At 49.1% G+C, this 12,232-nt stretch overlaps 1 protein-coding gene across 1 annotated transcript in view; it reads left to right on the top strand.

Annotated features, from left to right (window-relative positions):
• Nucleotides 1-12,232, top strand: part of GGA2 (golgi associated, gamma adaptin ear containing, ARF binding protein 2) — a 32,998-nt gene that overhangs the window by 10,009 nt on the left and 10,757 nt on the right. The window contains exons 3-11 of the mRNA XM_029058695.2: nt 282-357; nt 1,052-1,150; nt 2,283-2,406; nt 4,138-4,241; nt 4,988-5,068; nt 6,176-6,313; nt 10,315-10,396; nt 10,541-10,678; nt 12,062-12,223. Of these exons, the coding sequence (XP_028914528.1) occupies nt 282-357; nt 1,052-1,150; nt 2,283-2,406; nt 4,138-4,241; nt 4,988-5,068; nt 6,176-6,313; nt 10,315-10,396; nt 10,541-10,678; nt 12,062-12,223 (1,004 nt within the window). The remainder of the gene's footprint in view (nt 1-281; nt 358-1,051; nt 1,151-2,282; nt 2,407-4,137; nt 4,242-4,987; nt 5,069-6,175; nt 6,314-10,314; nt 10,397-10,540; nt 10,679-12,061; nt 12,224-12,232) is intronic.

The raw sequence follows: 12,232 nt of genomic DNA, 5'->3' as shown, positions 1-12,232 counted from the left end.
AAGGATAAATTTGAAGTGTGTGAGGTCGGCTTGCTGCTTGGACTTTCGCCAGCAGCGCTCAGCAGCTCGAGCATAGGAGCGTAGGAGGCGGACGGAGGAGGTGATCCAGGGCTGTGGGTTAGTGGAGCGAGAGCGGTGGAGGGAAAGGGGGGCGAGAGAGTCGAGATGAGTAGAGCCCTGTTGCCCATTTAAAGAGTTTGTGCCCTGCTCTATGTTGTGCCCAATCCCTCCTATCCCACTCCTTTACACTCCTGCTTATTTTTATTTATTTCCCTCCCCAGACCCTCTCTTGCCCCCTTATTGCTGGCCCACAAGATCCAGTCTCCCCAGGAAAGGGAAGCTCTTCACGCCTTAACGGTGAGTCTGTCCACAGATGGCAGATTTGGGCTGTTCTCCACCTCCACCCTTCAGCCCTCCAGGAGAACTTGAACATCTCGGAGACCGAACCCGCGCTAGAACCTGGCTGAGTTTGTTGTAGACCTGGTCTTACCTGACGCACAGACTAAGACCTGATGGTATCCACAGAGCCCAAAACTCCACAGAGTGGAATTTAATCAGAAAATCGGGGCTGGTGGTAGGCCAGTGGGTGAGGGAAGGCATGATGGTCAAAGCTTCGGCTCCTTCCCTGCCGGGTGGAAATGGATCTGGAAGCCGGGAGCAGCTCGATCAGGAAAGATGGTGTCTGGCTGAGAGACATTCATCCTACAAAGGAAGTCCCATTTTCTAGGCATGCATGGGAGCTGTATATTAATGGCTGTCTCCCCTTCTAGACTGTAAGCTCGTTGTGGGCAGGGAATGTGTTTATTGTTATTTTGCGCTCTCCCAAGCGCTTAATAGAGTGTTCTGCACACAGTAAGCACTCAATAAATAGAAATGAATGAATGAGTGGTCCTCCCTGCTCTTAGGGGGAGTGAGGTGTATCTGAGGTGACTGAGGATTGAGTGGGTGTAGCCAGCCATTCCTCCCCGCTTTACTCCACTGGTGTGAGTGCAGTGCCCGCCGCCTTCCCTCCCACTGCTGAAAAGTGATCTGACCTCCTGGGCCTTTGCAGGTTTTGGAGACCTGCATAAACCACTGTGGGGAGAGGTTCCACGACGAGGTGGCCAAGTTCCGCTTCCTGAATGAGTTGATCAAAGTGCTCTCTCCCAAGGTAGGTTCCCTCCACTTCTGGAGCCCAGGACCCTTACCGCTCTGGATTTGATCTGAGATTTCCACCTCGCGTTGTACAGCTCTAGGTAGCAAGGTAAAGGGCAGGGTTAAGTCTTACTGAAATGACAAACTTATGTCCCCTGTTTATTCACGTTTTCTTTCCTATTGTGGTCTCACTGCTACAGAGAGAACAGTCTCTCCCAAGGTGTCCCCTACCTCCTGGGAAAATCATCCTGGAGAGGGAAGAGACAGCTGAGGGGTTGGATTTCCAGGGCTTTAGTGATGGAGGTCATCAAAACACCTCATCCCGTTCTTCCCCCAATTCTTTATTTTTATTCCCCAAGGACCATCGTGGCCTTGTGGAAAGAGTACAGTCCTGGGAGTCAGAGGACCTGGGTTCTAATGCCAGTTTGGCCAGTTGCCAGCTCTGTGATCTTGGCCAAGTAATGTAACTTTGTGCCTCAGTTTCCTCATCTGTAAAATGGAGATTCGGTGCCTGTTTTCCCTCCCCCTTAGACTGTGAGACTTGTGTGGGACAGGGACTGTGTCTGACCTTATTAATTTGTATGTACCCCAGTGCTTTGACAGGGCCTGACACATAGTAAATGCTTAACAAACATCATAATAATAGTAATCTTCTACCCCCTTTCCCTGGCTTAGGCCTTGGTTCAACCAGCTCTTTTTCTTCCTTGCTCCATCATCTCATCCTTAAGATTTGGCATTTGGACTGGTTGCCATTTGAATTTTGAAATAGAAAAAGCGAAACAGTTGGCACCCTGACCATTACCATTAATTCTCAGTTTGACTGAGAGCAGGCAACTCCTTAGCCCGCTGTGAACCTTTTGGCATTTTGACTCTTCCTTTGGAGAAATTGAGATTTGTCCACTCAGTAGGTGTCTAGGGGGCCTTGATTTTTGGTAAAGGATCAGTGTTCTGGCTGGTTAGACTGGTTGCATTTTGGACATGGCACTAATCCTCAGTCCCCCACAAGCAATTCCCTCTTTCAGCAAATTCATTCCTCATCTTGCTCCCACTTCCAGCAAGACTTGCTCCTGCCTCAGACTTGGGTGTTTCCATTGGAGGAGACTCACCAACTCCCCCTCCGGCACTCACCTCTGCTTTTTTCATTTCAGTACCTCGGGGCCTGGTCCACAGAGAAAGTCAAAAAGAGAGTCACAGAAATAATGTTCAGCTGGACAGTTTGGTTCCCTGAAGAAGTCAAAATCCGAGATGCTTATCAGATGTTGAAGAAACAAGGTAATAATAATAATAATAATGTTGGTATTTGTTAAGCGCTTACTATGTGCAGAGCACTGTTCTAAGCGCTGGGGTAGACACAGGGGAATCAGGTTGTCCCACGTAGGGCTCACAGTCTTAATCCCCATTTTACAGATGAGGGAACTGAGGCACAAAGAAGTTAAGTGACTTGCCCACACACACAGCTGACAAGTGGCAGAGCTGGGATTCGAACTCATGAGCCCTGACTCCAAAGCCCGTGCTCTTGGTTTTGTTATTTCACATCCCCTTTTTCTCAAATGCTGTGAATGAAATCATTTGGGCCTTTGAGAGATGGCCTAGGTTTGGGTGACTCAGCCTGTCTGGGATTTGTCAGGCAGCTTGTTTAGCATTCAAGGCAGTTGGTTACTCAGTGATACTTTTTTATGGTACTTAAGTGTGTACTAGGTGACAGACACTCTATTAAACGCAGGGGTGGATACAAGATAATCAGGTCGGACACAGTCCACATCAATCAGTCATAGTTATTGAGCATTTACTGTGTTCAGATCACTGTCTGAAGAAGTGGAGAAGCAGCGTGGCTTAGTGGATAGAGTACAGGCCTGGGAGTCAGAAGATCATGGGTTCTAATCCCGCCTCCGCCACGTGTCTGCTCTGTGAACTTGTGCAAGTCACTTCACTTTTCTGGGCCTCATTTACCTCATCTGTAAAATAGGGATTCAGACTGTGAGCCCCATATGGGACAGGGACTGTGTCCAACCTGATACCCCAGTGCTCAGAACAGTGCTTGGCATATAGTAAGCACTTAACAAGCGCCATCATCATTATTATTAAAGAAGCAGCGTGGCTCAGTGGAAAGAGCACGGGCTGAGGAGTCAGAGATCTTGGGTTCAAATCCCGGCTCCGCCGCTTGTCAGCTGTGTGACTTCAGGCAACTCACTTGACTTCTCTGGGCCTCAGTTACCTCATCTGTAAAATGGGGATTAAGACTGTGAGCCCCACGTGGGACAACTTGATCACCTTGTATCCTCCCCAGTGCTTAGAACAGTGCTTGGCACATAGTAAGTGCTTAACAAATACCACTGTCCTAAGCCCTTGGGGGTGTACAGTGTAACAGACACATTCCCTACCCACAACGAGTCTATAGAGTTGGACACGTCCCGTATGGAGCTCACAGTCTTAATCCCCATTTTACAGATGGGGTAACCGAGGCACGGAGAAGTGAAGTGACTTGCCCAAGGTCACAAAGGAGATACGTGGCAGAGCTGGGATTAGAACCCAGGTCCTCTGACATCCCAGGAGCCTGTGGATTAGAGAGGGAGACAGGCATTAAAATCGATTACAGTGTCTACCACAGTGTCGGTTGGACCCTGGGCCAATCCTGGGTGAGGTTGAGGTGGCCATACTGAAGGCTCAGATTCACTGGCTTTCCTCTGTCTGGTTGGCTGCACTGGATTGGCCCTTTTGTAGTCCCTAAGGGAGCTGGACCCAGTGACTCCGAGGCTGGCAGGCCCTTCCATATTGCAGGGGGCATCATGGAGCCAATCTGTAGGGTGTAGGAGGGGTGGCTCTGGGAGGCGGTAGAGTCCGGGGTTCCAGGAGACATTAGGTCCTCTTGGAGGGAGACTTCCTTGTCAGAGGAATGAGATTCTGGCAAGTTCCACAGCTGGCCTGTAATGCCAGCTGGACCCCATGTGGGGATGGGGAGGGAGGGGTCCAGAGCACAATTTCATCTAGCATTGTATGTTACAGGAATCATAAAGCAGGACCCCAAGTTACCGGAGGATAAAATTTTACCCCCTCCTTCTCCCAGGCCCAAGAGCACCATTTTTGATTCCGATGAAGAGAAATCAAAGGTAACTTCCTCCCCCTTTCTCTCCCCTCCTAATCTGGTATGTGTAAGCCCTCCCATGCCATCCCTGGAAAAGTAAATGTCTCTGATTTGCTTTAGTGTCCCCAATCCGAGATTTTGTTGTGGAACCACTCTTTGGGCTCCTGAGTCCAGAGGCTCCCTCCTCCCTCTTCCCTCCCTCTTCCTTCCTCCCCTACATTTATTGAACACCTACTATGTAAAGAGTCTTGAAATGGTCTCTTGCGAACCTACAACAGAAGTAAACTCCTCAAGGAGTTTACAGTTTAAGAGCAGGGACAAGGGAACACAGATTGCCAATTATGCAATAGTTCAGTGAATAAAAGCAGAGATAAGACTGATTTTTAAAAAGTAAGCAATTAAGTAGATGCCGAATTAGCAGATCGAACACGAATGCATTACTCTGCACATAGTAAGCACTCAGTAAATACGATTGACTGACTGACTTATTCCTGGGGAAGTAGAATCAATCGGTAGCATTTATTGAGCACCTACTGAGTGCTTTGGGGGGAAAAGTGGAGAATTCAAAGATAAGGTTCCTCTCCTCAGAGAGCTGACGGTCTAGTGGAAACAAGGGGAAATGGCAGCCAGACCCACTGGCTTCTGTCTTGTTCAGGAGTTCATCAGGTGGGACTCACCATTCTGTTGCCTACACAGACTGGGGGCCTGGGCCAGCATGGGGGCTTTCTTGAGGGGCTGTTATTCCGTCAGGTAATGTGGTTTCCTCCACAGCTTCTGGCCAAACTACTGAAGAGTAGCCACGCCGATGACCTGGAGGCCGCCAACCGGCTGATCAAGAGCATGATCAAAGAGGTGGGTGAGGTAGCTCCCCTTGACTCCCCTGGACCCCTTCAGGAGCAAGATAGGGCAGGAGGGTGGAAGGCAGGGCCTGGAGCTTGTATGGAGAAGTGGGCTGTGAGCAAGTGACTCTCGCTTCCTAGTCCCTGCCAAGTTCTTTGTTCTGTAATGCTCCAGAGAAGGAGTGTGCCCTAGTGGAAAGCGCACAGGCCTGGGAGTCAGTGGACCTGGGTTCTAATTCTGGCTCTGCCATGTGTCTGCTGTATGACCTTGGGTAAGTCACTTCACCTCAGTGTGAAATGCAGGTGAAATACCAGTTTTCCCTCTTATTTAGACTGAATCCCAGGTGGGACCTGGGGCTATGTCCAACATGATTAGTTTGTGTCTGCCTCTGTGATTTAGAGTAGGGCTTGGTACATAGTAAACCCTTAACGAATACCATAAAAAAGTGAGATGCTCAAAGCATTTTATAAGAACAATCTCACCATCCCAGTAAGAAGCTTGGGAGGTGGGGAACGGGGAAAGTATTTGGGTGTGGCTTGTCAAAGCAAGGCCTTGAGATGGAGTGGACGTGACCAGAGTAAGGCGCAAGTCAGTGATTGAACAGAGCCTAAATTTCAAGATTCCGCTGTAAGCAGTGTGGCCTAGGGGATAAAGCCCTGGCTTGTTCTAATCCCGGCTCTGCTACGTGCCTTCTGTGTGACCTTGGACAAGTCACTTAACTTCTCTGGTCCTCAGTTGCCTCAACTGCAAAATGGGGATTCAAGACCTGTTCTCCCTCCTACTTAGACTATGAGTCCCATGTGGGACAGGGACTGTGGCCAGCCAGATTAATTTGTATCTACCCCAGTGCTGAGAACAGTGCTTGACACATAGTAAGGGCTTAACAAATGCCATTTAAAAAAAAAAAAAGGATTCTGGGGCTCATCCGTTAGACTGACTTGCCCCCCAAGAACCCTCTGGAGTCTTAAGGCTCCACCATTCCTCTCTGCCCCCACTCATTTAATGGTGCCTCCTAATTCAAGCCCCAAAGGGGTGTCATTACTGATGACTCCCGGTAGCCCCGGACCACATTCCTCTCTGCTCGCCTGATCGACCGTCTTTTGTCAATCTCCTTGCAAGGATCAAGAGAAATGCGAGAAGGTGTCCAGGAGAGCGAGTGCCATCGATGAAGTCCACAGCACCGTGAACCAGCTCAAGGAGATGCTGAGCAGTTATCGGAGGCAGGACCTGACCCAGCCCAACCAGGAAATCCTGCGGGTAATGAAGGGGCCAGGGTGGTGGTCACCTGGACCTATAGCCGTCCCCCCAGAGGTCCAGCTGCTGTGAGGGTGGGATGACTGGAGGTTGCCCAAGACCAATCCAGAGGCTTCGGTCAGGGGTTCAGTTCCCCAGATGCTCGGCCTGTCACAGTTGTCCCCTTGGCTCGCCCCACCCCTCGGCGGAGTTCCTGCCCTAAGCTTTCTTTCTTTCTTATCGGCAATCTTCAGTCCGGTCAGAGACCCATAAACGAGGTCCTCTTTCCTTCATTTCACTTGTATTACTCCAGCTCAGGGAGAATATTAGTTGGGAGCTCACAGAGGGTTCTTTTTACAGGGCAAATGTAAGCGTGATCTAGTGGAAAGAGAGGAGAACAGGGAGGGTGGAAGCCTGGGTTCGTTCATTCTGTAGTATTTATTGAGCTTTTACTGTGTGCAGAGCACTGTGCTAAGTGCTAGGGAGAGTATAATACAACAAAAAACGGACACATTCCCTGCCCACAGTGAGCTTACAGTCTGGAGTGGGAGAGAGAAACATTGATATTCTAGCCCCACCTCCTCTGCTTGCCTGCTGCATGACCTTTAACTGTAAATTAACTTCATTTAACTTCTCTGGGCCTCCATTTCCTCATTTGAGAAACAGTGTGGCCTAGGGGCACATGGGCCCCAACCCCAAGGAGTCAGAAGGACCTGTGTTCTAATTCTGGATCCTCCACTTATCTGCTGTGTGACCTCAGGCAAATCACTTCACTTCTCTGTTCCTCAGATACCTCACCTGTAAAATGGGGATTAAGATTTTTAACCCCATGCGTGACATGGATGGTGTCCAAATTGATTAGTTGTTTCTGCCAGTTTGCATAGTAAGGTGCCAGGCACATAGTAAACGTTTAACAAATACCATTAAAAAAATATAAAATGCAGCGTGGCTCAGTGGAAAGAGCACGGGCTTTGTAGTCAGAGGTCATGGGTTCGAATCCCAGCTCGGCCACTTTATCAGCTGTGTGACTTTGGGCAAGTCACTTAACTTCTCGGAGCCTCAGTTACCTCATCTGTAAAATGGGGATTAAGACTGTGAGCCCCACGTGGGACAACCTGATTCTCTTGTGTCTACCCCAGTGCTTAGAACAGTGCTTGGCACATAGTAAGTGCTTAACAAATACCAACATTCTTATTATTATCTGTTTTTCCCCCAGTCTACAGTGAAGCCCGTGTGTGCTTTGCACATGGTAAACGCTCAGTAAATATGATTGAATGAATGATTGTGGAAGAGGGACTATATCCAACCTGGTTATCTTGTATTGTAACCCCAATGCTTGGCACATAGTAAGCATTTAATATAAACCGTATGTGGTACCGTTTATTCATTCAATAGTATTTATTTCATTCAATAGTATTTATTGAGCGCTTACTATGTGCAGGGCACTGTACTAAGCGCTTGGAATGAACAAGTCGGCAACAGATAGAGACAGTCCCTGCCGTTTGACGGGCTTACAGTCTAATCGGGGGAGACGGACAGACAGGGACTGTGGCTAATTCCCATCTCTGTATTCTCTCCCAGTGCATCGTATACACTCTGCCCATAGTAAGCGCTTAATAAATACTATCACAACTCCTCCCACTTCTTCTCTCCCCTTCTGTTAGCTATAAAAGACTTGCCTCTCCCTGTCCGTCTGTGCTTCCGTAATATACGATTTCTTCAGGCCCGGAATCCATTTCCTCATATTCTCCCACTCAGGTACTGGGCACGTGCTGACGAATGCTTGCAGTCAGAAAATATAGTGGCATCAAGGGTGTAACTCACTCATTCAGACCACCTATCTTTTCCCTTGGCGATGCTTTAAAAAAAGCAGAACCACATCCCCATCTGGCTCAGCCGTTAGCCTGATTCATGTAAGGCAGATGGCCCCCACTCCAAGCTGCAACCTGACCCCAGGCCCCAACTCCTCTCTTCGCCATGACATAGTGGGAAGCAGCATGGCCTAATGGATAGAGCATGGGTGGATAGAGCATGGGCCTAGGAGTCAGAAGGTCATGGGTTCGATCCTGACTCTACCACTTGTCTGCTGTGTGTCCTTGGACAAGTCAGTTAACTTCTGTGCCTCAGTTCCCTCATCTGTAAAATGGAAATTAAGACTGTGAGCCTGTGTGTGACTGAGTCTAATCCGGCTATCTTGTATGTTCCCCAGTGCTTAGAACAGTGCCTGGCACATAGTAAGCGCTTAACAAATACCATAATAATAATTATTATTATTATTAGGTCCAGGTTCTGGTTCCTCTCTGCTGCTCCACATTCCCACTGGACTGCCAGGCCACTCCAAAGCAGTGTTGTCTATTAGATAGAGCGTGGGCCTGGGAGTCAGAGAGAGCCGTGTTCTAATCCTGGCTCTGCCACTTGTCTGCTGTGTGACTTTGGGCAAGTCGCTTAACTTCTCTGTGCCTCAATTCCCTCATCTGTAAAACGGGGGTTAAGACTGGGAGCCCTGTGTGAGGCAGGGACTGTGTCCAACCTGATCAACTTGTATCTACCCCAGTGCTTGGTAGCATGACTGGCTCATAGTAGGCGCTTAACAGATACCATAAAACCAAAAAAGACAGAGATTGATGAGGTGCCTTGGTTTTCTGGGCTGTGGGAATCTCTATTTGGAGGTGTGTGCTTTTCCCACAGTAGAAACTGAATTGCCTTTTAAAAGTCAATGAAATAAAACAGCTTAAAAACCCTCCTACTTCATTCTCCATAGATTGCCTTGGCAGTATGAGACGGTCCTTCCATTGGCTACTGAGAGCCAGTTCCTAGATGGAAGCATGGGTATCAGCAGTCAGTCCATCAATCGAGAAGCAGTATGGCCTGGAGGATAGAGCACAGGCCTCAGAATTCTGATCCCTGGGTTCTGATCCCCGCTCTGCCACTTGTCTGCTGTGTGACCTTAGGCAAGTCACTTAACATCTCTGAGCCTCAGTTACCTCATCTGGGCCTCTGTTACCTCATCTGTACAATGGAGATTTAGATTGTGAGCCCCTAGGGGGCATGGACTGTGTCCAACCCGATTAGCTTGTACCTACCCCAGCGGTTAGTACAGGGCCTGACATATAATAAGTGCTTAACAAATTCCATTTAAAAAAAAATCCTATCTACTAAGTGCATATTGTATGTAGAACACTGTACTAAGCACTTGGGAGAGTACAGTACCACAATAAACAGACCCATTCCCTGCCCACAACAAGCTTACAGTCTAGAGGGGGACACAGGCATTAATATAAAAAGAAAAAATTACAGATATGTACATAATGCTATGGGGCTGGGAGGGGGGAAGAACAGAGGAAGCAAGTCAGGGGGAGGCAGAAAGGAGTGGGAGAAGAGGAAATGGGGGGCTTAGCCAGGGAAGCCCTTCTGGAGGAGATGTGTCTTCAATAAGGCTTTGAAGTAGGGGAGAGTAACGGTCTGGATCTGTTGGATCTGTTCCAGGCCAGATACCACGGGATGGGGGGCAGGGGAAGGCGACCACCGGTGCAGAAATGCGTAGCCAAAACCCCAGGCCTTCTCAATCTTCGTCTCACAGATGGAGGTCCAGGGGCTCAGGGGGCAAGTGGGCAGCCCAACCTCTCCTGGTGAGCGTGTAGCATAAAAATGGGGATTAAAAAATGTGAGCAGCACGTGGGACATTCTGATTACCCTGTGTCTATCCCAGCGCTTAGAACAGTGCTCAGCACATAGTGCTTAACAAATACCGTAATTATTATTATTAGTGCTTGCTTTCCTCTGACTCTGCCAACTGGCGCACGATGAAGTCACCACCAAACCGAGTGGCTAGTCCTATGATCCACATCCTTTGTCGGACAGACCGTAGTTTGGTAGCGCAGCCGGGGGCCCCAGATTCACCGGTCTGGCTAATGGAGCAAGGCCAGGCTGCAGGTCCCTGACCCACGTCTCCCTGAACCCTGTAACCTGGCTCTTCTTGTGTTATCGAGACCCAGACCCGACCTCCATGTTGGTTTTCTCCCCAGGGCCTGTATGAGCGGTGTGAGAAGCTGAGGCCCACCCTGTTCCGGTTGGCCAGTGATACCGTCGATGACGACGATGCGTTAGGTGATGATGGATTTTATTAGGATTGTTCTCCAGCCCCAAGGATGGGCTTGGTTTTGCCATTCTTGGCCACGGTGTGGACTTTTACTTCAAGAGACTTAGGAGGGAGTGAATGCCGTGTGTCTTGTTTTCCTTTCCTTTCCTCAGCGGAGATCCTCAAGGCCAACGATCAGCTCACGCAGGGAGTCCTCTTATACAAGGAGGTGGTGGAGGGTCAGAAGAGCAATGGAAGCCGGAACTCCGACGATGCTGCTGGCGCGCCGGGTTGTTCACGCAGCTCTCAAGGTAGCGGGTGCTTGCTAAATGCTTCTCACTTTGCGGGTTTTTTTTTTTTAAATGGTATCTGTTAAGCACTTACTATGTGCCAGGCACTGTTCTAATTACTGAGGGAGACACAAGGTAATCAGACTGGCCACAGTCCCTGTCTCACATGGGGCTCACAATCTTAATCCCCAATTTATAGATAAGAAAACTGAGGCACAGAAAAATAAAGTGACTTTCCTAGGGTCACACAGCGGAGAAGTCGTAGACCTGGGACTAGAACCCAGGTCCTCTGATTCCCAGGCCCTTGCTCTTTCTATTAGGCCACACTGCTTCTCTAGTACTTGCTTCTAATACTAGTCCAGTCCCAACTGGTAGGGAAAGCAGATTGTGAGGCTTGGATTTCCCTTGCTGCTGAGGTCCTTTGTGTGGTGTGGAAGTCAAAAGCGCAGCCTGGTTTATAATAATAATAATAATTATGGTTCTTGTTAAATGTTTACTATGTCCCAAGCATTGTTCTAAGCACTGGAGTAGATACAAGTTAGTCAGGTTGGACCCATTCTCTGTCCCACAGAGGGCTCACACTCTTAATTCCCATTTTACAGATGAGGTAACTGAGGTCCAGACAAATGAAATGACTTGCCCAAGGTCACCCAGGAGTCATGTGGCGGAGGGGGATTAGAATCCATGACCTTCTGATTTCCAGGTCCGTGATCTATCCACTAAGCCATACTGCTTCTCATGTGGCCCTGACCTGACATGGCTTTGGAAGGGGCAAATGATGGGGGAACTGGGAGGGTGGAGGGGCAGTGACAGGGAAGTTTACATTTTCAGAGTTAAGCTGGGTGCTCTAACCTCTGAAGGGGTGGAAAGTGCCTGGTCACAAAGCTCACCTCAGTTCTGACAGGCATTCTGAGAGGGAAGCAGCCTGGCCTAGTGGTTAGAGCACAGGACTGGGACTCAGAAGGACCTGCATTCTAATCACAGCTCCACCATTTTTCTGCTGTGTGACCTTGGGCAAATCACTTCACTTCAGTGTGCCTCAGCTGCCTCATCTGTAAGATGGAGATTAAGACTGTGAGCCCCATGTGGTTCATGGACTGTGTCCAATCTGATTATCCTGTATCTCCCCCAGCGCTTAGAACAGTGCCCGGCATGCAGTAAGTGCTTAACAAATATTATTTTTTTTTTAAAAAGAGAAGGTGCCCAAGAGGAAGGTAAAAAGAGTCTTGCAAGGGTTTTGTTTGGAGAGAGGGGTTACTGCCTCTGGCATGGGAAGATGGTGGGAAGCTCTTCGGCAGACAGCTTTGGATCGGTGCTTCAATTAAAATGGAAGAGAAAGCAGCCGTCCTGGGGGCCAGGGCCTGGGGGTCTGACCGACAGTTCTCTTCCCGCTCCGTTTTCCAGACTCCAGAGACTCCAGGGACTCCAGGGGAACCATCAAAAGCTACACTTTGATTGATTTCTCTGAACTGGACTCAGGATCGGTGGGAGAGCCCACGGCCCCAGCCGGTTCGGACAGCGGCTTGTCGTCACTCTGCCTCCTCAAGGAGGAGCTGGCTGTCTTAGGTGTGTGTG

This window comes from Ornithorhynchus anatinus, chromosome 2 (assembly GCF_004115215.2).
Source record: "Ornithorhynchus anatinus isolate Pmale09 chromosome 2, mOrnAna1.pri.v4, whole genome shotgun sequence".
In the NCBI taxonomy this organism is placed as follows: Eukaryota; Metazoa; Chordata; class Mammalia; order Monotremata; family Ornithorhynchidae; genus Ornithorhynchus; species Ornithorhynchus anatinus.
This window is presented reverse-complemented; position numbering and strand designations above follow the sequence as displayed.